At 40.7% G+C, this 21,390-nt stretch overlaps 1 protein-coding gene across 1 annotated transcript in view; it reads right to left on the bottom strand.

Annotated features, from left to right (window-relative positions):
* Nucleotides 1-21,390, bottom strand: part of MEGF10 (multiple EGF like domains 10) — a 185,636-nt gene that overhangs the window by 39,359 nt on the left and 124,887 nt on the right. Inside the window, exons 7-12 of the mRNA XM_040241755.1 lie at nt 20,904-21,024; nt 16,866-17,002; nt 10,339-10,551; nt 3,721-3,895; nt 2,286-2,406; nt 1,338-1,501 (exon numbers count right to left, since the gene is read on the bottom strand). Of these exons, the coding sequence (XP_040097689.1) occupies nt 1,338-1,501; nt 2,286-2,406; nt 3,721-3,895; nt 10,339-10,551; nt 16,866-17,002; nt 20,904-21,024 (931 nt within the window). The remainder of the gene's footprint in view (nt 1-1,337; nt 1,502-2,285; nt 2,407-3,720; nt 3,896-10,338; nt 10,552-16,865; nt 17,003-20,903; nt 21,025-21,390) is intronic.

The following is a 21,390-nucleotide window of genomic DNA, read 5'->3' as shown; positions in this document are numbered from 1 at the left end:
AGTTGTGTCCAACTCTTTGCAACTCCATGGACTATAGCCCGCCAGGTTTCTCTGTCCGTGGGGTTTTCCAGGCAAGAATACTGGAGTGGGTTGCCATTTTAGTAGGTGTTAAATGACATATTCATTTGTCTAGTGATTAATAAGATAAAACATTTTTTTAAATTAAGTTCTGCTAATGTTTGCCCAGGCTTTTAGGATTTCGCTTTGCCATAATATGAGCCACTAAAAACCATTTCCAGCCGTGTCTGATTTACTAATGCATCTAATAACATACCAAAAAACAGCCAAGATGGTGTAGATTTGATTTGTCTACGCTTAGACTTGCGTAAGTGAAAGGTGATCTTGAAGCCCGTCTCAGAGCACTGATAATCTGCTCACTGGCGGGTGACAGGAGGCAAAACTAACGAAACTGTGTCCTAGGGGTTTGGAGGGCATGGGGTAGCACCCCGGGCTCTTTAGCTGGGAAATGGGTTGCCCTTAATGAGGAGGCAGCCCGGGGAGAAAAGCGCTGTGTGGAAGGGCCCCCTGGAGCTGTCCAGTTCAGGGGGTCATGCTGTCACTTCCTCATCACGTGACCCCCAGGGGGTACAGCATTCACACCACTGAGAGAATGCTCAATGGGTTGGGAAAAAACAACTGCCTAGGGAGAGAAAGCTATGGAATAGAGGGAAGGAAACTGGCCCTGTACTTTAGAGGGAGAAAGTGAAATGGGCTGTTACTACAGAATGCACTGTCCATTGCCCACTCTTGTTGGCCTGTGGCAGACTCAGTACGGGGGCGGGGGCGTATCTCCAAAGTAGGTGAAGAGGAGGGAGTCGGCACTGAACCATGGAAATATATGGAGATCTGGGTGACTCCAGAGATATTTGTGCTGAAAGATGGCTGTTTCCAAACCTTTCACCATCTCACTGAGCCCTTCTGTGACACCATCACCACCCCCCTTTCAATGCCCTGCCACTTTCTACCCCAAAGGCTGGGGGATTCCCATTATAATGGAAACACAATGTTTGGAGAGTTGACAGGCATACACTGGCTGTTTGACAAATACTGATGACTGGTTGCCATGAAGAGATGGGTATATCAGAACAGAGAAAACAGAGGGGAGAGGTGGGAGGAACTAGGAGAGAGAGGATAAAAGGGATTCTCACAAAGCTGCCTAACCAATTTCTGCATCTTTCCCTCTTCTTACCCTGTATCCAATCTGAGTTCAAACATTTCAATTCTTCTACAGTGGCGCTATTTTGGTTCACAATAAGGGACCTTAAATCATGAAGTCTGCAAAAAATAAGGTAACCCTCTGCCATTGGATCCTCCCAGGCCTCCCAGCTGAGTCATACCTGGCAGGGAAATTCACATTTCTCCCCACGCCATCCAGGTGCACAGGTACAGGTTCCATCCAGGGTGTTGCAGGCTCCGCCATTGAGGCACTGGCATGTTAAGTTGCAGCCAAAACCCCATGTGCCACTGGGGCAGCTGATGGAGCAGTCCACCCCATGCCAGCCTGCCATGACAAGAGTGCCAGGGCACGTGAACAAACAAAGGCAGCACGGAGCTGGCCAGCCTCTCCCAGCCACACTTCCCTTTAGAAACATCTTGGAGGTAAGCAGCAGTGGCCCTGCCCTAGCGCAGGGAGCATGGCTCTGCCGTGCCACGTAAAGCCTTTCTCAGAACTGAACCAGAGCACCAGCACAGCGGTCAAGTGAGAAGCACTACTGGGCTACTGGGGGAAAAGAGATCAAGTTGGGGGTACCTCACTATCTGACATGCAGTGATACACACTGTGGAGTGTGGAGTTTTGTGCAGGTCAGGAAATAAAATATTTATATGGGAAGGAAAAGGAAAGTGCGTTTGAAAGAACATCCCCATCTTTAAAGCAGGACCCCATGAACCATGAACAGTGAATGTCCACAATCCTGGCTGCTGCAGAAACTGCGGATAAAGATGCTCTGGCCCCCACGTACAATCGGGTGCTTGACTGCATCTTTTGTTAGGACTCCAGGCCAGTCTGTTTAGGGGCACAGACACAGGTCTGCTTGCTTACTCTTCCCCAAAGCACAGAGACTCATTGAGTTTGGGGCTGGCAGCGACTTCAGAGATCATCTCACGGGAGCCTCTCCCCTTGACTCTGGAAAGCAGGAGCGCCCTTCCCAGGTGAGGGTCTTTGCTGAGTCCGGGCACTGTATTTTGGCAAAGCTGGAGCTAGAATCCTGGTCAAGGTTTCTTTCCTGTGTCTTTAGGAGCTAACAGGACTGGGAATCAGATAACAGACTCATTCACACACTCACCTGCATTGCAAGTACAAGATCCATCCACAGGAGAGCAGACAGCGTCATTTTTACAGCTGCAGAGCGAGGAACAGTTTATCCCATAGGTCCCCAGAGGGCATGGGATGGAGCAGTCAATTCCCTAGACAAGCGCAAATAGGAAAATGCGTGCAGTTTGACCACCTGAAATACGGCCAACACAAATATACAAAAATATATCTTGGCTGTGCTGATTATACTCTCTCTCTCATTTTAACACATTGTATTTTTTTAAGAGTTTTATAACTATTCAGATGTACAAACTGTACAGATCCAAGGGCAATGCCACCTGGCCTATATTTAGGGTACAGGTATTGAATATGACCCCCAAAACCCTGCTGCCTTCATTACTTTTCCTTGGTAGCAAACACAAAATCCTCTGTCCTTGCTCATACACATAGATATAAAACAACAAGCTGCAGCTGTAAAATTATGGCCTATAAATAAACATAAATATGAACTATACATTAAATTGCAATGATTCCTAGACTGCTTTATGTAATATGTAATATGATCAGTCGGTAAGGCAAAGAAACAGAACACATTTAGCCTGCAGCATGATTCAATTTATTATCTGACAGGGAGCATTAAACACAGAAGCTGGTCACCGAAGGTGACTGGAGGTCACCTCCTTTAAAAGCAGAAGAGACAAAGAGACTCTTAAGGCTAATTCAAGGGCTCAACCAAAGCATTGTGACCCAGGTTAGAAAACCCTGTAAAGATCTCAGCTCTGAGATTTTGTGACCCACTCGTTCTATATTATATGTTCTGGAATAATCATCAACATTCTTCACAGTTTAATGTTCTATTTAAAATGGGAGAAAATAATTCAAGAGCAGCCCATTTTCCTTTAAAACAAAAATTACTAATCTGTGGCTAAGAAATCCTGGAAACTAGCAAAATTCTGCTTTATGAGCTTATAGGCATATTTGAAAGGTCTGGATTCTCAAAGGGACTGAAAAACTTACATACTACTAATCCTTGGCTGTTAATACATAATAAATGCTAACTATGCCTTCAAATTGCATGGAATTAAAACATAAACTGTGGACAATAAAACATATCCTATTTGGAAAAGTAATTTCTTTGCTGTCTATAAATTATCTACATGATGAGATGATTACATAGTTACATAAGGAATAATTAAAATACATCTTACTTCATGATATGTATTAATTAAATTATTAAATATTAATGCCACTTTAGAGTTTTACCAGCTTGCCCAGGCATCATTCTCAAGTAATTATTTATACCTCTTATTATTTTTTTCTCTTTATTTTCTTCCTTGTTAATGATGCGATCGGTTTTTTGCACACTCACTGGACTTCAGAGAAAGGTCATATAAATCATGGTATCAATGTGCCCTAAGTTCCACCCCTCCTCTCCTCCTTCTGTGGAAGTAGCCCAAGCCACTCACTTTGAATCCTGGGGCACAGATGCACTTTCCTGTCACACTGTCGCAGTCAGCCCCATTCTGGCAGCTGCAGATCTGTTGGCAAGCTTCCCCATAGAATCCAGGAGAACACGTCTCATTACAGTAGAGTCCCGACCAGCCTGGCTTGCAGGCACACTCTCCAGACATGGGGTGACAGCTGAGGGATGTGGATGAAAAGAGCAAGTCACTCGCGGGTAAACATGACACCCAAGGCTTGTACAAATGTTGCTCTAGCCGTGATCACGAAATGTGTTGGTAATTCCATACACAACAATTTAAACTTCATTCTCAGGCTTGATATGCTTTAATTAATCGGCTGAAACCTGACTGGTACCACAAATGGTGCATGAAATCAGCATCATGCTCTAGCAGGATGACTCTTGTAACTGTGTCCCTTTGTCTGAAACTCATTTTAATTTTTGTCAAGTGAAAGCACTAACACAATAAGAGGTCAACTAGATAAGAGGATCTGAAGAACTCAATCCAACGAACACCACCAAGTCAGTTAGCAAGGGTCATGTCCAAGGAACCCCAGAAGCAGTGACCTTTTCAGCCTAGCCTACTTCTCTCAGCTCCCCATACCTGGTGGCGGAGCAGCTGTCTCTACCTGAAACGGCAGCCACATTGATGGGCCAGGCACCCAGCTGTCATTCCACAGCAAATGGACACATCAGCTGTGCTGAGGCATGGGTTAACAAGGCTCACACAATAGGGTGCTCTGTATCGCTCAAAACACATGTGCTTCTCGCCAAAGGAAAATCTGAACAAGCAAACCAGCTCTGCTCACAACTGGAAGACTGTTGAAGATGGTCTTCCTCCCCTAATGGAGATAAAACCCTCCCCTTAACTTGGGCTATAACAAAACCCACTGTCTCATCTAGACGTCTGCTAAATGACCTCCCACCAGAGGACTGTTCACAGATTTTCTGCAAAGAACCATGACCTGGAAGGGATAAGGACTGAGGCTGTGAATTCCAGCTCTCCCACAACCTGGCCAACCACAGTGGAAGCACATAACTTCCCTGGGCCTGACATCCTAATCTGTCAAATGAGGGTCTCGCCACACCTAATCTCATTTCCTGTCTTTTTCTGAAAGAAAATGGCTGTAGGTTAGACAGTTTGCTACTCATTTTCAGAAATTTATTTAAATATGCTTTTGGACCCCTGTTGCAACTAAGTGCCCATAAACAAAGGCTTAGGCATCCATCACAAGCATGACTCAGGAAACATGGAAGGAAGGAATATCCAAGCACTATATATAAGATGCTTTCTTGGGTATAGAAGATTTGGATTCCAAAAACAAGATCTGAATCTCAAATCTACTTAGAATTACTCAGATCTATGTGTCTTGTATTTACCATTGGGCAAAACACCCAACATCTCCATGGCTTCTCAAACTTAACCCATTAAACATGGAGCCCTGGCTCTTCTCTTTCTTCATTCCTCACTCAGTGTTTCCTCTCCATTGCTGCTACTGCTACTAAGTCACTTCAGTCGTGTCCGACTCTGTGAGAACCCACAGATGGCAGCCCACCAGGCTCTGCCGTCCCTGGGATTCTCCAGGCAAGAGTGCTGGAGTGGGTTGCCCTTGCCTTCTCCAATGCATGAAAGTGAAAAGTGAAAGTGAAGTCGCTCAGTCATGTCCGACTCTTAGCGCCCCCATGGACTGCAGCCCACCGGGCTCCTCCGTCCATGGGATTTTCCAGGCAAGAGTACTGGAGTGGGGTGCCATTCCTCTCCATTACTTCCCACTAAAGCAATGGAACCAACCAGCCACTCAGCGGTTTAAGTTAAAAACCTCAGTTATTCTTAATAACTCTCTCTCTCTCATCTCCTGTATTGCCTTCATCACTAGGACCTGACCATTCGAACTCCACAATATATCTCAACTCTATCCACATCTCTCCATCTCCAGTGTCACCATCCTACTCCAGGGCAAGGGTATCTGTCTTCTCCACTCCTGAAGAGCCTTTCAATCTTCCTTCCTGTGTTCACTCATGAATCATCAACTAAAAAACAGATCATATGGTATCATCTTCCTTAAAATTCTTCAAAGCCTCCCTTAGAAGCCTACACTCAGAGTAAAATGCATACTGTTTAATATAGGTAGAGTGAAAATTATTTGCTGTCTAAACCAGGGCATTTTTAAGAATAAAGAGAAAGTTACTAACAATTACATTAGGACAACAGACCTAAACCAAACAGTTCCGAGACATTTATCCGAGACATCGGATAAATGATGACCTTAGGAGTCGGTGATGGACAGAGAAGGCTGGCGTGCTGCAGTACAATCTTATTTTTACCATCCTTCCCTTGTTACCGTCCTTCCCTTGTTTCCCTTCCCCTCTAGGCTTCGAGCTCCAGAAGAACGAGAATTAAGCGTGTTTCGTTACCATACAGTGTGCCCATGGTAAACACAGATTGAGTGAACAGGTGAAAACATCAGAGTTGATGTGTGTGTATGTCAGCAGGGGTGGGAAGCTGGGCATAGAATCTGCCTCCCCTGATCTCTCCAAGTCACCCAGCCTTGTTAAAGTATAATCTGTATGTCTGCATACAAAGGCCAGATGTCCCCTAAAATTAGTTTTTAAAATCTCAACTTTATAGCTTAAAAAGAATCACCATTAATTGCAGGGAATAGTCATTTAAGTGACATTTATGATGATACTGCAAGCAGATGTACAGACCAGCGCTGAATGTGTGCTAACACCATGCTAAGCAATCCATGTGGATGATTTCATTTAAGGCTCACAATGTTAGGTATGACTCTATTTTTTAAATGAGGAATAGAGATCTGGAAAGAGGTACTAATTATTCCAAGTCTCGCACAGGTAATGGCAGAATCAAACTTGAACCCAGATTTCTTTCTCTGTTTCCACACCAAAGGAAAAGGAAATTTGATAGCAGTCTGCTAGGAGGGCTAGATATGAAAAGGAATTGTTAAAACTTAGGATTTTGCACAGATAAAAGGGTTATTATTAGGACCAATAGAAGCCTGAATTGTGCAAAAAGCAGGGGCAAATTTAATTTTATTTTAGCAAGGCCCTACATATGACAAAAAGAAAAGAAATATTCCAAATGATGAACTGGTTAAAGTAGTTTACCTTAAGATAGATACTATTTTTAAAAAGGACATCTTTTGGTAGGAAATGTTACTCAATAATAAAAAGCAAAAAGCAATATACATGGTATAGATATAAATGTTAAACAGAATAGACAATTCAGGGACAGGAAATTGAACTAAGCTAGAGGCAGACAGAGAAATTGATATTCAATGCCCCCTGGTGAGTATTAGTACAGCATACTGGTTCTCAGATTGATTGACACCAAAATTAGTATTCTGCAATTTGTAATTAGATGTAGGAAACTAGAGCACTTTGGAGGCATTTGATGGGCTCTCATGCAGGCAGCTTAATTGGTAATGAGATTTACATGTCGTTGTTAGAGGAGCAGAGTGGAGGTTGAAGGGTAATATCCTCCTACCTGATTTCTTTCTAAACAACAGATCACTTTGTGTAATATGGAAATCGGATTATACACAGATAGGAATACCTACCATTTTATACATGTATATATATAACTAGATAAAAACATTCTAGTAAGTTTTTCAATTTAAGAGTTCAATTATCACAGGTATCCAATATAATGCTGGCTAAAATAGAGTCACTGAACTTCTTTGTATTCATTTCCTTAGCTATTATTAAAGCTCAAATATATGACAATTAGGTGGCATTTGCAAGTAGGCACATCCTGATTGCCCACAGCTATTAAATGTCCTTATTAACAAGAGCTAATATACATATCTCATGTGGAATCTCAGTGAATCTTGAATTTTGTTTTCCTATTCAAAATTATTTCCACTACAAAAGTCAGTTTTAAGAATTCTAGGTCACAGAGAATGCCCTTAGGCTCTATAATAGTACTGTAATTGAAAATACTAACATCACTTATAAATATATTTAAATTCATTTCAACCTTATGGTAGCTTGAAAAATAAAAATGGTTACAGATGCATGGTAACTCCGCCCCCTAAGAGATGGAGTATAAGGAAGCTGGACTTGGTTATGATGCCTTCTCTGTCTGGAGAGACATTAGCAAATGTGGAATAACCAAAGGTTTGGAAAGCATTTGCATATTGGGGCTTGCCCTGTCTCTTACAGCTGTTGAGAAGCCAGTTACCATGTACAGACACTCAGGCTAATGTGCTAGATTGCTCAGTGACTCCCATCACTCAGCCAAATGCTAGACACATGAGAGACACAGGAATTCCAGCCTCTAGTTGATCTGCCAACTGAATACACACAGACCACCAGAAGAACCACCAAGCTGAGCCCAACCCAAAGAGTCAAGCAAGAAATCACCAGCTAATACATAAATGTTGTTTTAAATCCTTAAGTTTGGGATAGGTTTTTGTTTTGTTTTGTTTTATACAGCAAAACTAACTTATACAAACCCTTACTCAAATATATGGCTTCAATATATGTAAATATGTGAACATTCATAGAACTCAAAATTTACCTAGAGATACTATAAATTAATAGTTTTCATTTCATTAGTTATCTCAATAATTATAACAAAGGATTTTAGGATAGACATCATGTATTATGCAATAGCAAGCTACACTCTTGTCTGACTAAATGGTAGGCTAAACTTTGAATTAATACAAAGATTCTATGCCTTTTGGTTCAAAGGAACTTTGTGTTTTCAGGAATTTTACATAGAATTCTGAGATTTTAGAGTAGAAGGGTGGCTCCAACTGTGAATTCAAGAAGACAAGAGTCATATAATCAATGGTCAACTGGTTTTAATAAGAATTTGTACAAGTTAATCTTTTAAAATAGCTTTTATTATTTGGGGAAGCACTTCATAGGCTAACGGTCTTTGATCTTCTGATTATTTGTTATATATTATCAGACAGATTTTAGTGTTCTTTTGATCTATGTAACTATCAAATAAGTTCATTTACTTCTTTGTTAAAGCATATGTGCTTAGGTACACATGACCTATGTCAAATTTATACAATATTGACATCAATCAAATAACTGTCAACTTGTACCCTGCATCTACTATTATGATAACTAATTTCAGCAAAATCAACATTTCCTCTGCTTCTCCAATTCTTCTCAAAGCAGAGATCCTTTGTATAGGTTTATTAACCTATTTGATTTCAGACTGTATCTACATTCAATGAAACAGCACACTGGCATTAAAAAGTCCTTAGCTATTACTAATGAGAATTACCTTTCATTGGGACAAACCAAATGCAACACTGGAGAGTTGAAAAACAACCAAAAGCCTGTAGAGATTATTCATTTTTACTCTCCAAATGTTTGTTTAACCTGTCCTGTAAAGATGGTGACATTTCCCAATGAAGAAGACCAGAAATTGACTAAAGAAGCTTGCTAACTGCTGGAGACACATTAAGAAAGCACTTCTTTAATATGCCCACTAAAATGTATTTCAGTGCATGCACACACACTGCAAAGTCTTTTTTTTTTTTTTTTTGCTCCCAACAATGGTTTAAAGAAGAGACCAACCACAGGCTTCTATTTACTTTTAACTTTAGTACATTTGAGATTTAATGTGACCAAAAGTTATCCTTCAGAAGGATAAATGAAGTAACAGCTGTGCTGAATGCAAATAAAGGTAATTCTGGTATCATCTGAACTGCTATATAATGTACCACATTATAGTCAAACTCAACTTTTCCAGCAGTATGTAAACGAGGCCCAGAATTCTAAGTGATGTGTATCTGGTCCTTGGGGGAGGCAGAGGAAGAAATGGTTGGAAAGACATTTTCAGGGGCAGACAAAGTACAGTAAAGTGGGTGGGACTTTGGTTTCCTGTTCTTAAGTTCTTCGAGCGATTTTTGAGCCTTTAAAAGACCCCTGTGAGTTCTATGTTCAAGTAATCAGTTCTGAACACACATCTCACATGTGACAACCACAAGTGAAGCACTTTCTCAAAACTTCCCCTAGTACACTTCCTGCCTATACAGACGTTGAGTAAAGAGGCTGCCATGAGAATCATTCTGTGATGGTTTTACATACCCAACTGGGCTTAACCTGTCTCTCATTGCATCTTGGCTGCTAAGGGAATGTCACAGAATCCCTCTCTTAGGGAAACATTGTACTAACCTCAGCAAGTTTAATTTTTTCCAGTGGTCATTAACAGAGAATAGGATTTCATATCCATCCACAGCCAGAACAACTTTAGCACTTCTGACTTGGACCATTGAGTGTAAAAGTTTTCCATATACTGAGTGGTTGCTGCCCAGGATGATCCAGAGGCAGGAAGGGTCTCAGGACGGGAATATCTCTACTGATGCCTTCTTCCAAATAGTGGATAGTTGTGTTAGTCACTCAGTCGTGTCTGACTCTGTGACCCCAAGGACTATAGCCTGACAGGCTCCTCTGTCCATGAAATTCTCCAGGCAAGAATATTGGAGTGGGTTGCCATTTCCTCCTCCAGGAGATCATCCCAACCCAAGGATCGAACCTGAGTCTCCTGCATTGCAGGTAGATTCTTTACCATCCGAGTCAGGGATCCTGCAGTGAAAACTTTAACAGAACACATCACACAGGGGCAGCTGACCCTCACCTGAGAGTGTTGTCCCCATGGCAGGGACACCGCTTGTCACATCTGATGCCATAGAGTCCTTCTGGACACAGGCGCGCTTCACAGCGGTCGCCAGAAAAACCTGCTTCGCAGAGGCAAGAGCCACTCACGTGGTAACACTTCCCTCCGTTGACACACTGGCAGGTCTCCGCACAGCGAGCTCCATAGGTGCCAACGGGACACTCATCCTGGCACCTGTCATGCAGGAGGTGGGAGTGTAAGATTAGTCAGTACCTTGTGAAAATAAACAGTAGGTTCAAATGGGCTTTGTGGTATACATACTTCGATCCTTTTCGGATTTGATATTTACTTAGTGATTGTCCCATCATAGATATGAAAAGCATTAAGAAAAATTAGAATAGTAACAGTCATATAATCTGTTTAAAGAAATAGTAAAATCAAAAACAAAATATGAATTTGGGATGGGAAGCATGTTTTATCCCTAGTCCTTGCTAAAGGTATACATAGCACTTTAGTAGATACCAGGAAAGGGAGAAAATGAATTGCCCAGGGAATTAAAACATATGCTGTCTCTTAAAAAATGAAATAATTCTATTTGCAGTAAACATGGATGGACCTGGATATTATCATGTTGAGTAAAGTAAGTCCGAGAAAGACAAACATCATATAATACCACCTATATATGGAATCTAAACAAATGACATAAATGAATTTATCTACAAAACAGAAACAGACTCATAGACACAGAAAACAAACTTACAGTTACCAAAGTGGGTAGTGGGCAGAGGGAGATAAATTAGGAGTTTGGTATTAACAGAAACACACTACTATATTCAAAATAGGCAAACAAAAGGACCTACTATATATAGCATGGGGAACTATACTCAGTATCTTTTAATAACCTAACATGGAAAAGAATCTGAAAAAGAATAGGTATGTATAATTGCATCACTTTGTTGTTCACTTGAAACTAACACAAGATTGTAAATTAACTATTCTTAAATAAAATAAAATATATGCTTTCCCCATTTCAAAATGAAAACTTTGGAGCAAATTCGAAACCAAATGTTAATTCTCTTGGCTTTTATGTTGATATTAATTTTTAACCTCGCCACAGGTCTATCCTTTCAAAGCTGAATGGCAATAACTGCTCCTTATTCAGAAAGTTTTGTAACTTGACAAAGAAAGTCTGAGCTATTGAAATCAGGTGTCCTCAATTTCAACATGGGAAACTCCCACCAGGAGGCAGTAGAGAGACTGTGAGTTCCCCAGCACAAAATTTTTATTAAGTGGGGTTTTGTCCTCTTGGAAAGAAGGGCTACCAAACAGCAAGGGGAAAAAAAAAATTAGATTTCAAAAATCCACCTTATTGTCTTTTAAAAAATGGCCTTAGATTGTGGGATGAAGATATGCTCTGGGTAAGTTAGATCGGGTGGGAAGCCGAGGTGCTGGAGGGACTCAAGAAGAGAAAATCCTCATGGCTCCATGGAGCGTATGCCCCCCTTTTGGGCCAGCTTTTTCTTTCTGACCAGGCAAGGTGACTTGATAGGATTTTCCGCAGCAGCAGGAGTGCTTTCTGCCAAGGGAGAGGCAGCCGGAGTCTTGCCTAGCCAGAGAGCTGCCACAAGCAGAGTACTCTTTGTAGTCTCATCAGCCACTTCCCATGTGGCTCTCAAGTCATGCCAGACCCAGAGTCAAAAATGTAGGTCAGCACTGCATTTTTTCAGATGGGTACAAGGCAAGCAGCAAGTGCACGATAATGAATCCAAGCAGACTTCAAAGCAACAGGAAAGGGGCTGAAAAGCAAACATTTTCCACAAGGCTTTGCATATTGTTAATGATAGAGTGTGAGGACTAATAATACCAGGGCTGGATAGGATTCTAGTTAAGAGCAAAGGATAAATCTTGAGAACCCTTTGATATTTTTCTGGTTAACTCTGGTTCTGACATATTTAAGGAAAAGGGACTCTTGCAAATTTGGTTTTACAGACTGTAGACTTTTTTTCAATAGGCAAAGTCTTCAAATCAATCACTCGACAAAGCATTAGAAAAGTTCTGGAGTAACTGAACTAAGTTCATTTAGCATAAAATCAGATGTGTGTTGCAAAGTTACACACGAGTATACCTATTTTTAGACCAGAGTGTTTTTTAAAGGCACTCTATTTTTAACTTCTAAGCAGCTTTACTAAGCCAAGTCAGTTAGTTTACTTCCCAAAATGTAAACTTTAGAGAAAGAAATGCTGTCAGTCAATCATCCGGCCTCTTCATGGCTCTGCTAAAGGTTGGCAAGACGGTTTGGCAACCTGTCTGTGCAGATGTCCTTGCAAGGCAATATCAGAAAAAAAGAAAAAGTTATGCTCAAGGTAAATCATATTACTAAAAGAAACCCAAATGCTACATTTTGGGCTCCAGGATTTTAACTTGAGGAAAAGCAAAGCCCTAAAAATGGGGAACAGGAGAGAAATGGGAAGCATGGGAAAATGCCACCAAAGACAGGGGAGTGTGTGACTATTCTATCTTGGCAAAGATTTCCTTCTCTCTGAGCAAACAGAATCCATAATAGCTGGGCATGACCCAGATTTACCTTTCTAACCTATAATTAAACACACTACTAAGTTTGTGTTTCAAACGGCAAAAAGCCATTCGAATTTTTCTTACAAAAGTAGTCAGTAAAGCTTGGTTCACCATCCTGCTTCTTTTCATCAGTGTTGCACTTGTAAGAGAATCATGTTGGTTTCCACCTACCACACCAAAATGGTAGGATATCTTTCTGGAAGTAGATCTTTTCCATCTTGAAAATAAACACAGTGGTGAAGTAGATTACACCCTTCTCATTGGCTGAGTTAAGAGTCTTTGTCAAGCAGTCTTACCTCCCTTTTGGGCTCATTTTTCCAAAAGAAGCATCATTTCCCAACAAATTTTATGCCCTCAATGTTGCTTTTGGTCCCATGTGGAATAAGGAAAGTAATCTTAGAAGTCATTAAAAGAGGAAATACTTCCTTTCTTAAGAGATGGCAGAGAGGCAGGTAAAAATATAGCAATAAATACTGGCTACAGTAGAAATATGAAAATATGAAGTTCCTATTTTATTTTACTTTTTTAAAGATTTTTTGAAATAATACCCTGGAATTTGGAAAAATGGACACACATTAAGTTGTGATAATCTAGTAAAACATGACACTAAGGCCCAAACCAATGAGGGTCATAGACTTGACTATCACTTTGGTTATCTTATTGCATCTCACAGTGAACTTATGGAAAAGAAAGTGCATTAGCAGGGAAGGGGTGCCAGGTCCCCTTTTCTCCTTTGTCCTTTTATATATGGCCTTCCAGAGTGACAGGGATAATTGGGCCAAACCATGATTTACTGTGAAAGAATCACATTCCTCATCAGACCGGGATCAATAGATCTGCTGCCTGCCTTTCAAACACCTGAAACTTCTGCTCTTGGGAAAATATTCATATAAAGAACACTGGGAAAGAGTCAGCTTTTCCTCCATACTGGAAGCAGAAAAGACTGCCTCTGTTGAAGGCTACTTCTGCATTCCCCCAATTGCTGTCTCTAACTCTGGACTTCCCCTCCTTTGGCCCACATTCTTCTTCACTGTGAGGATGGTACAGAACACAGCATAGCGTAACATTCTGGGGCTTCCCCTTAACAGAGTCCATAATTGATCCACAGACCTCTCCACCTAGCTAACACGTAGGAGGCAACAATCACGTACATGGACTCACGCTAGGCCATCAGAAGCCCCGGTGCAGTGACGCCATGACAACCCATCAGCACTGAGAACACTCTTTCAGCCCCTTCAGGAGGATTTGTGTGAGGATCTGAGAGCCACCATAGTTGGCTGTGCCACATGACCCTCCCTCACCACACTGTCCTCTGAAACCACCCCACAAACCCTACAGCCTATTATGGGGGCATCCCATGAGCTGCTCTGTCTGCCTACGAGGTGCCTGTTTTGTTTGTTCTGTGTCCTCTCTGCCTGGGAGGGCCATCCCCACATCTGGGGTGCACTCTGGGCCAGCTGCCTGTGGTGGTACTTGCTCCCCTCTGGCCTGACCTCAGTGGTCATGTTTTGCTGACTTCTCAAAACCGGGGAAAGGGCAAATGGCCCCTGGACTGCTTTCCCCACACCTTCTGCCACAAATGATTACATAACCACTCACTGTCTCTTTCACGATGACAAATGTGCTTGATATCATTGTGTTGTGTGTACTGTGTGTTTCCGTGTATCAGAGTAGAATTGGAAACAGGAGTCATGTCATCAGTTCATCAGAAAAAAAAAAAAAAAACTACAACCGTTATAAAAACAAGTTAAGAAACAAGTTCCTTCTTCACTTTCCTCTCTTACTCTGGCTCTTTGCCTGCCTGGCCTCAAATCAAAAATTCACCTGAAAATTAGCTGTTATCCCCTTTCCCTATGTTCTAAATGAGTATAAGCCTGCCTGTATGTTTGCTAATTTTATGTTCCTTGAATTTGAGACTTAAATCCAGACAGGGCAATAAAACTAATATATTTAAATTTTTAGTGTCCAAAAATATTACACAGAACTATTACTTAGGGTTCTGCTTGGTCCCATGCCTCTCTTGCCCTGATTCATCTTTTTATGTTAAGACTTTAATACAACATGGATCCAGAATTCATCTAACAACCTCATTTTCCAAAATACAACCATAAACCAGGAAGCAGGGCCCAAAAACTTTCTGAGTACCCCAATTACATGTTATAGAAACCATGTGCTAAAGGTGCCAATAATTCATAACGTCAAAAATTAAGGAAAATACATAATTGTATTAATGAAACTAAATAGATATTACTTTAAAAGTTTCTAATAAAAACAGAGATTTTTTAAAAACTACTCAAAGATGAAAAAGACCATCTACTAGAAACCAGTAACAAACAGGAAACTATACTGGAGCCATTTTCAATTAAATTAGGAAGAAGATAGGAATTCCCACTTTTATCTGTATTTGTCAACATTCATTTAGAAGTTTGGGCTTCCCTCATAGCTCAGTTGGTAAAGAATCCACCTTCAATGCAAGAGACCCCGGTTTGATTTCTGGGTCAGGAAGATCCACTGGAGAAGGGATAGGCTACCCACTCCAGTTTTCTGGCCTGGAGAATTCCATGGACTATAGAGTCCATGTGGTCGCAAAGAGTCAGACACCACTGAGCAACTTTCACTATTCCACTATACTATTTAGAAGTTTAAATTAATGCAATCACTCAAGTAAATGACATAATACAAATACTGAAAAGAAGAGACTAATTTATCTTTATCTGTAGATAATAAAATAACCTTAGTGTTTGCTAAAAGTAACATGAGAATTAAATAAGAAGTTTGGTAGAGTGACTAAATAAAAAATAAATATTCAAAGACAAGATTTTCTTTATCCAGTAATGTCCAATTAAAACTTAAATGGGATTCTTCAAAAATTATAAAATACTTATAAATAAATTTCCTAAGAAAGTGTGAAGCCTAAATTGGAGGGGGAAAACACCCTACAGTATCTTATTAAAAGTCATAGACCAGAATTTTAGAAAGAAAAACATCAGAGAGGAGAGTGAAAGGAATTTTTAATTCATAGATATAAAAAAATAATGATAGCTGATAGCTAATATTTATACAGTTTCTAGATATCATTCAAGTTAATAATCACTAGTATTTATACAGTTCATAGAATCACTCAACTACAATAGTAGCTAATATTTGGAAGATTTAGCACTGTTCTAAAAGCTTTAATGTACTCATTTAATTCTTACAACCCTAGAAGAAATTACAATTATTGTTTGAACATTATAGATGAGCATATTTCCAAGGACAGAGGTTTCAAATTCTTTGTTTGGGGCTAATATACTCTTCTGCCTCTCAAGCCTCTTTCTCTAATTTTACAGACAAGCTAACGAGTTTGGTTATCAAATCTTTCAGGATATAATGGATTAAAGAGCAAATTAGAAGCTGTAAGCTAAACAAAGCACTCTGGGTAACACTTTACCACCTAACACACAAAACGGACAAGCTGTGGATATAAAACCACACACCACACAAGCATCAGGAGAGACCTGTAAGTCCCACCGGGTCTTATTCCTATCACCACCACACAGTTAAACGACACACATTGTTAAGAGTACACGGCGTCGTAGGAAGGAAGCTTTATGCCTGACATATTTTTTAAAGATACCTGAGTACACACCCTATTTTAAAATAAATCTATCCAAAATCTTTAAAATGTTAGAAGTGTTGGGGTTTGAAGTGGCTGCCCTCATCATGTAACTGTAGGAATGAGCCATTATGGGTTTCTGATATTTTCTCATTTTTTAAAAAAAATGCTTTCTCTGCATCTTCAATTCACCATCGTTGTCAGTGGTCCAGTCGCTATGCACTGAGTTGGGAAGGAATCTGTCAAATACACTGATACCTTAGAGATGCTTCTCGGAAGATTATGGAATAGTCACAGACAAATGGCAGTAAGTGTGCTCCCTGGACCCTCCCAGCTTCGCTTCCAGGCCATAGTCAGAGAGGCGCAAGGCTGCCCTTACCTTTCCCCGGTGAACCCGGGACTGCAGTGACATTGGCCTGTGGCAGCATCGCATACCCCTCCATTATGGCACTGGCATTCTTGCGAACAGTTCTTTCCAAAGCGACCCTCGGGGCAAGGCTGGCCACACACTGTGCCCTGCATTCAAAGAGACTTGGAAAATTAGCTGCGCCTCCAGTCGGGGAAGGGTCAAAGAAGAGAGAGAAGGGAGGAAAGAGAGGAAGCAGGAAGGGAAGGCAGGGTATGGGAACAGGGCTGCACAAAGGTTAGATAAAGGAGATTTTAGAACACAAACTCTGTTTATCACCTCAAAGCTGTTAGAAATTCTAAATTGACTTTTTTTCTTAGTAAGCCTAAATCTCAAGATAGACGCATAGGTGGCAGCACAGTAATCATAAGAAATACCTATGTTAAAAAAACAAAGTCACCTCAAATGATTATGGGAACCTAAGGCATTCACACATCCTCCTAAGTGTTCTTCCTTGTGTCTTACATGTACAGTAAGTGAACAGCACTTATTGAGCATCCATTACATAAATGATAACATCTGGCCCAAATGGAATATTCAAATACTTTACCATATGCTCTAGAGAAAATACACCTTATTGTTGGTTTTACTTCTTATAAGGAAGCATTGAAAAAAGGATTGACATTTTGTGTATCTGAATTAACATTAACATTGCCTAAGAAATACTTCAACAGAAACAATTCTAGACATTTTATTTTGGAAGAAAAGACACTTTTATTTTCAGCAGGTTCAACAAACATTGCTGGGCCAAGATCAATAGGAAAACTAATTTCCTGGGAGAGAAATCGAGAGAGTAACTTGGACACATCTTCTCACCCTAGAGGCTGTCTGTCTTGTCAGATATTGTCATATTTATTCCAGTCCTATGTGGAGAAGCATAAGATACTTTACCGATAAGTCAATGAAATACTCTACTATTTTCTACTTCCTTTGGCTACATAACTTGGCTTTGTAGTTTATCATGTATTTATTGGAGTTACTATTACATCAAACAAAATAACCCCAAATAACAGGGATTTTTACAATGTTTTTAACTGTTGGAAGCTGTTGCTTTGTCCTCCTTCTCTATAAAAAAGACAGACTGTGGGCACTCTGAAATTGGAGGCTAGCGAACACCAGATGGTTTTGTAAATGTTTATTCTGGATAGCATAAGAAAATACATTTCCTCTAACTCCTGGCTACCCACAAAGGCAGTTGGTGTGCTAATTAAGTCTCCTCTGGTGGTTTCTAGCTATCTACCAATGAGAAAAGTTCTTCCAGAATCTTGGAACTGAAAAAGCCTTTGAGAGATGATTCAAATCAGTGCTTAAGTGAGAATCATCTATGTGCCAGGCATCGTGCTAAGCTCTGAGAATCAAAGATAAAGTCACAACCTTTAATTAGCTCACAATATGATGAGGGAGACAGATATAAAAATAGCTCTAACCCCTCATTCTAGCACAACATATTAACATGACTAGATGAAATAAATATGTCAAGGGTCAATCCATGGTAAGCCAGGGTTCTGGTGAAAATTCTCACTCTCTCAGGAACTACTCACATTTTGTAATGGTCCCACATAAGCTTTAGAGATGCTGTTGAAATAGTGTTTGCAAAGAAGGATTAATGTGAGTCAATAGCTTTAAGTAGAATATTATTGGGCTTCCCAGGTGGCTCTAGTGCTAAAGAAGCTGCCTGCCAAAAAAAAAAAGAAAGAAAGAACCGCCTGCCAGTGCAGGAGACACGGGATACATGTGTTCGACCCCTGGGTCAGAAAGATCCCCTGGAGGAAGGCATGGCGACCCACTCGAGTATTCATGCCTGGAGAACCAGGGACAGAGGAGCCTGGTGGGCCACAGTCTATAGAGTAGCAGAGAGTCAGATACGAATGAAGTAACTTAGCATGCACACAGGACATTATTAGTTGAAATATATACTTGTGTATGTGTAATAGGAATATATAGCCACCTATGAAAAGCACCTGGGATTACTGCACAAATAAAATGTTACAAAGAGAAGTGTAACTGAGAAGCTCAGCTGCACTTAGAGAAAAATGACCTGAAACATTCAGTAAGAAACATCCATCAGGGTAGGGGTGCAGAATATATGGGAGGCTCTACTCGGCTGATGGAGAGGGCCATGTGTCCTCCTACTGGGACTCACGGTAACCAAACTTGTGGTTATCAGCATCCTACCTCATGACCACTCCAACCCAGAAGAAGAAGGCTTCAACCTCAAGATGAGGCAACCCTGCAGACAATATCTACACAAAAATTCTGCAAGTAACATTTCTACAGCTCATCCAAAGAACAATGTAATGACCAGCGTTTGCAAAAGGCTGACTATAAGACATAAAAGAAGAGAAGGAATCAAAGATATGTCAGCATTTCTACTTTGGGCAACTAAGAGAGAAGTGTTGGTTTTAATGAAGACAAAAAAAAAAAGTAAAAAGAGAATCACCTTAAGAAAGGTTTAGGTGTATGACAAATCTGGTTTTACAAACACCGACTTTGACAGGGCTGCTTCCAAGTCAGTAGTTTTCCAAGAGCTTCTCTATTTGCCTCACCATCATGCACTCAATAAAAGGCCCCTTGCACTGACTCTATTGCTCCATGGAGTTTCTCCAGGCTCTGCTTCCTTGTCTTGTCTGCTTATCATTTCCAACTCTTGCCTTGGGTCTGATATTTCTTTTTCACCTCTCCTAGTGGTCTTACCATCTTGAACCCCATCTTACTTCCCATGATTCTGACTGGAAGTGGACTCCAAGTCTTCTTTGCTCTATTCCTACAACAAGGGCAATACCATGTCTGCCTCCTAAGGCTCCAGCCTAGGCATAGTTCAGGCAGATAGTGACCCATGTCTTTAGGTGAAACTAGGGTGGGGGGTCTAACAGCACAGTGACAAATACATATCTGTGTTCAGATCAGAGAAAGTCAAGGTTGAGAAAAATCAGCTGATGACTGTTAAAGTAACGGATCTTAATGAGACTTCCAGGAAAGATGTATCAGGAGAAAAGAGAAAGACTGGTGTGAAACACAGGAAATAAAATGGTATATAAAAAAAGAGAGATTAGGAAAAGAGATCTTTAATAACAGAGGAGGGAGAAGGGGTTATCAAAGAAGTGGAGAGAGAGATTAGGAAAGGGAGGTGAATGAGCCACAGAGTCAAAAGCTTCGGAGGAACGAAGTAGAATGAAGATGGAGGAGCTGTTATTGAATCTGGCAATTACATCACTTGCACCCCGGCAAGAGCAACTTCAGTACAGCTCATGGAGATGGAAGATAATCATGAAGTAAACTGCTGTTTTGTTTTCTGTATGTTCATGAAGGAAACAGACATTGGTTATTCACTCTTCTGTCTTCAAGCAGACTTTTACAGAAACCAACTCAGAGAAACATGAACCAATACTATTGCCTGATTTTAGAGTAATCTACCTAGTAAACCAGCTTTGACATTGTGTATTCCACATAAGATCAAGCCTGTGAGATACTACACAAAGAAAGAGCATCACGGTCAAAATTGCAAAGTGTAGTAAGGTACAGATCATTACACTAAAGGCTCTGAGTTCTTCAATACTTGGAAAACTTGATTTACCTCAATGAGTCTCCAGATTCAAAGACCAAATAACTTTTTCACACAACACTTAACCTGTTGAGAATAATGTTCCCAAAGAATAATAATGATCCATAGAACATAATTATGAAAATGCTTATTTGAATCCTTACAGTGTTTAACAGCTTTTGCTGTCATGTGAAAGGCAAGATACTTCCCTTTCATATCCTGAAGGGAGATGCAGGACAGATGGCCTACTAACTTTTCCATGAGGACCCTTAGTAAACTTCAAGTTCAGGATTTAATCACCTTCTGCCTTCTCTGGACTAAAAAATTCCTGCTGTGAAATGGTCAGATATTTCCAATTTTGAAATTTTTATCCATTGATGTGACATTCTTTTGTATTAAAGTTCTCCCCATGCATTTTCACTCGGGTATCCTGAAACAGGGGGCTTTGGCGGGTGGGGTGGGATGCTTACCAGCCAACCAGAAGGACAAGAGCACTCTCCAGTGACGTGATGACATACACCTCCATTCTGGCAGGGGCATCTCTGCTCACACTGTGGTCCATGCTTGCCAGGGGGACAAAGGTCCTCACAGCTGAGGGATTAACATGTGACAAAGGACACCATAGTTTATTCCAACCTATGACCCTTAGGTTCACAAACACAGCAGCACCCAGGACCCTAAAACAGACAAGCTCCTCTGTTCAATATTGTTCGTTTCATTAACATCAAGAGCACCAATCATATTGACTGGAAGGGTCAAGGGGTCACCTACTCCTTCCCTTTTGGGGGGATATTTTCTATTGAAACCATTTCAATTTGAGGAGAATCTGTCCTATCAGAGAGATGACTCTCGCTGGCCACACACTCCTTAGTGACAGGAGCTATCCAGGCAACTCTCAAAAAGCCCATGCGTTACACTGGAAGTGTACTTGGTGTGTTTGTTCTAATCTCAAAGAAG

This window comes from Oryx dammah, unplaced genomic scaffold, assembly GCF_014754425.2.
Source record: "Oryx dammah isolate SB20612 unplaced genomic scaffold, SCBI_Odam_1.1 HiC_scaffold_5, whole genome shotgun sequence".
Classification (NCBI taxonomy): Eukaryota; Metazoa; Chordata; class Mammalia; order Artiodactyla; family Bovidae; genus Oryx; species Oryx dammah.
This window is presented reverse-complemented; position numbering and strand designations above follow the sequence as displayed.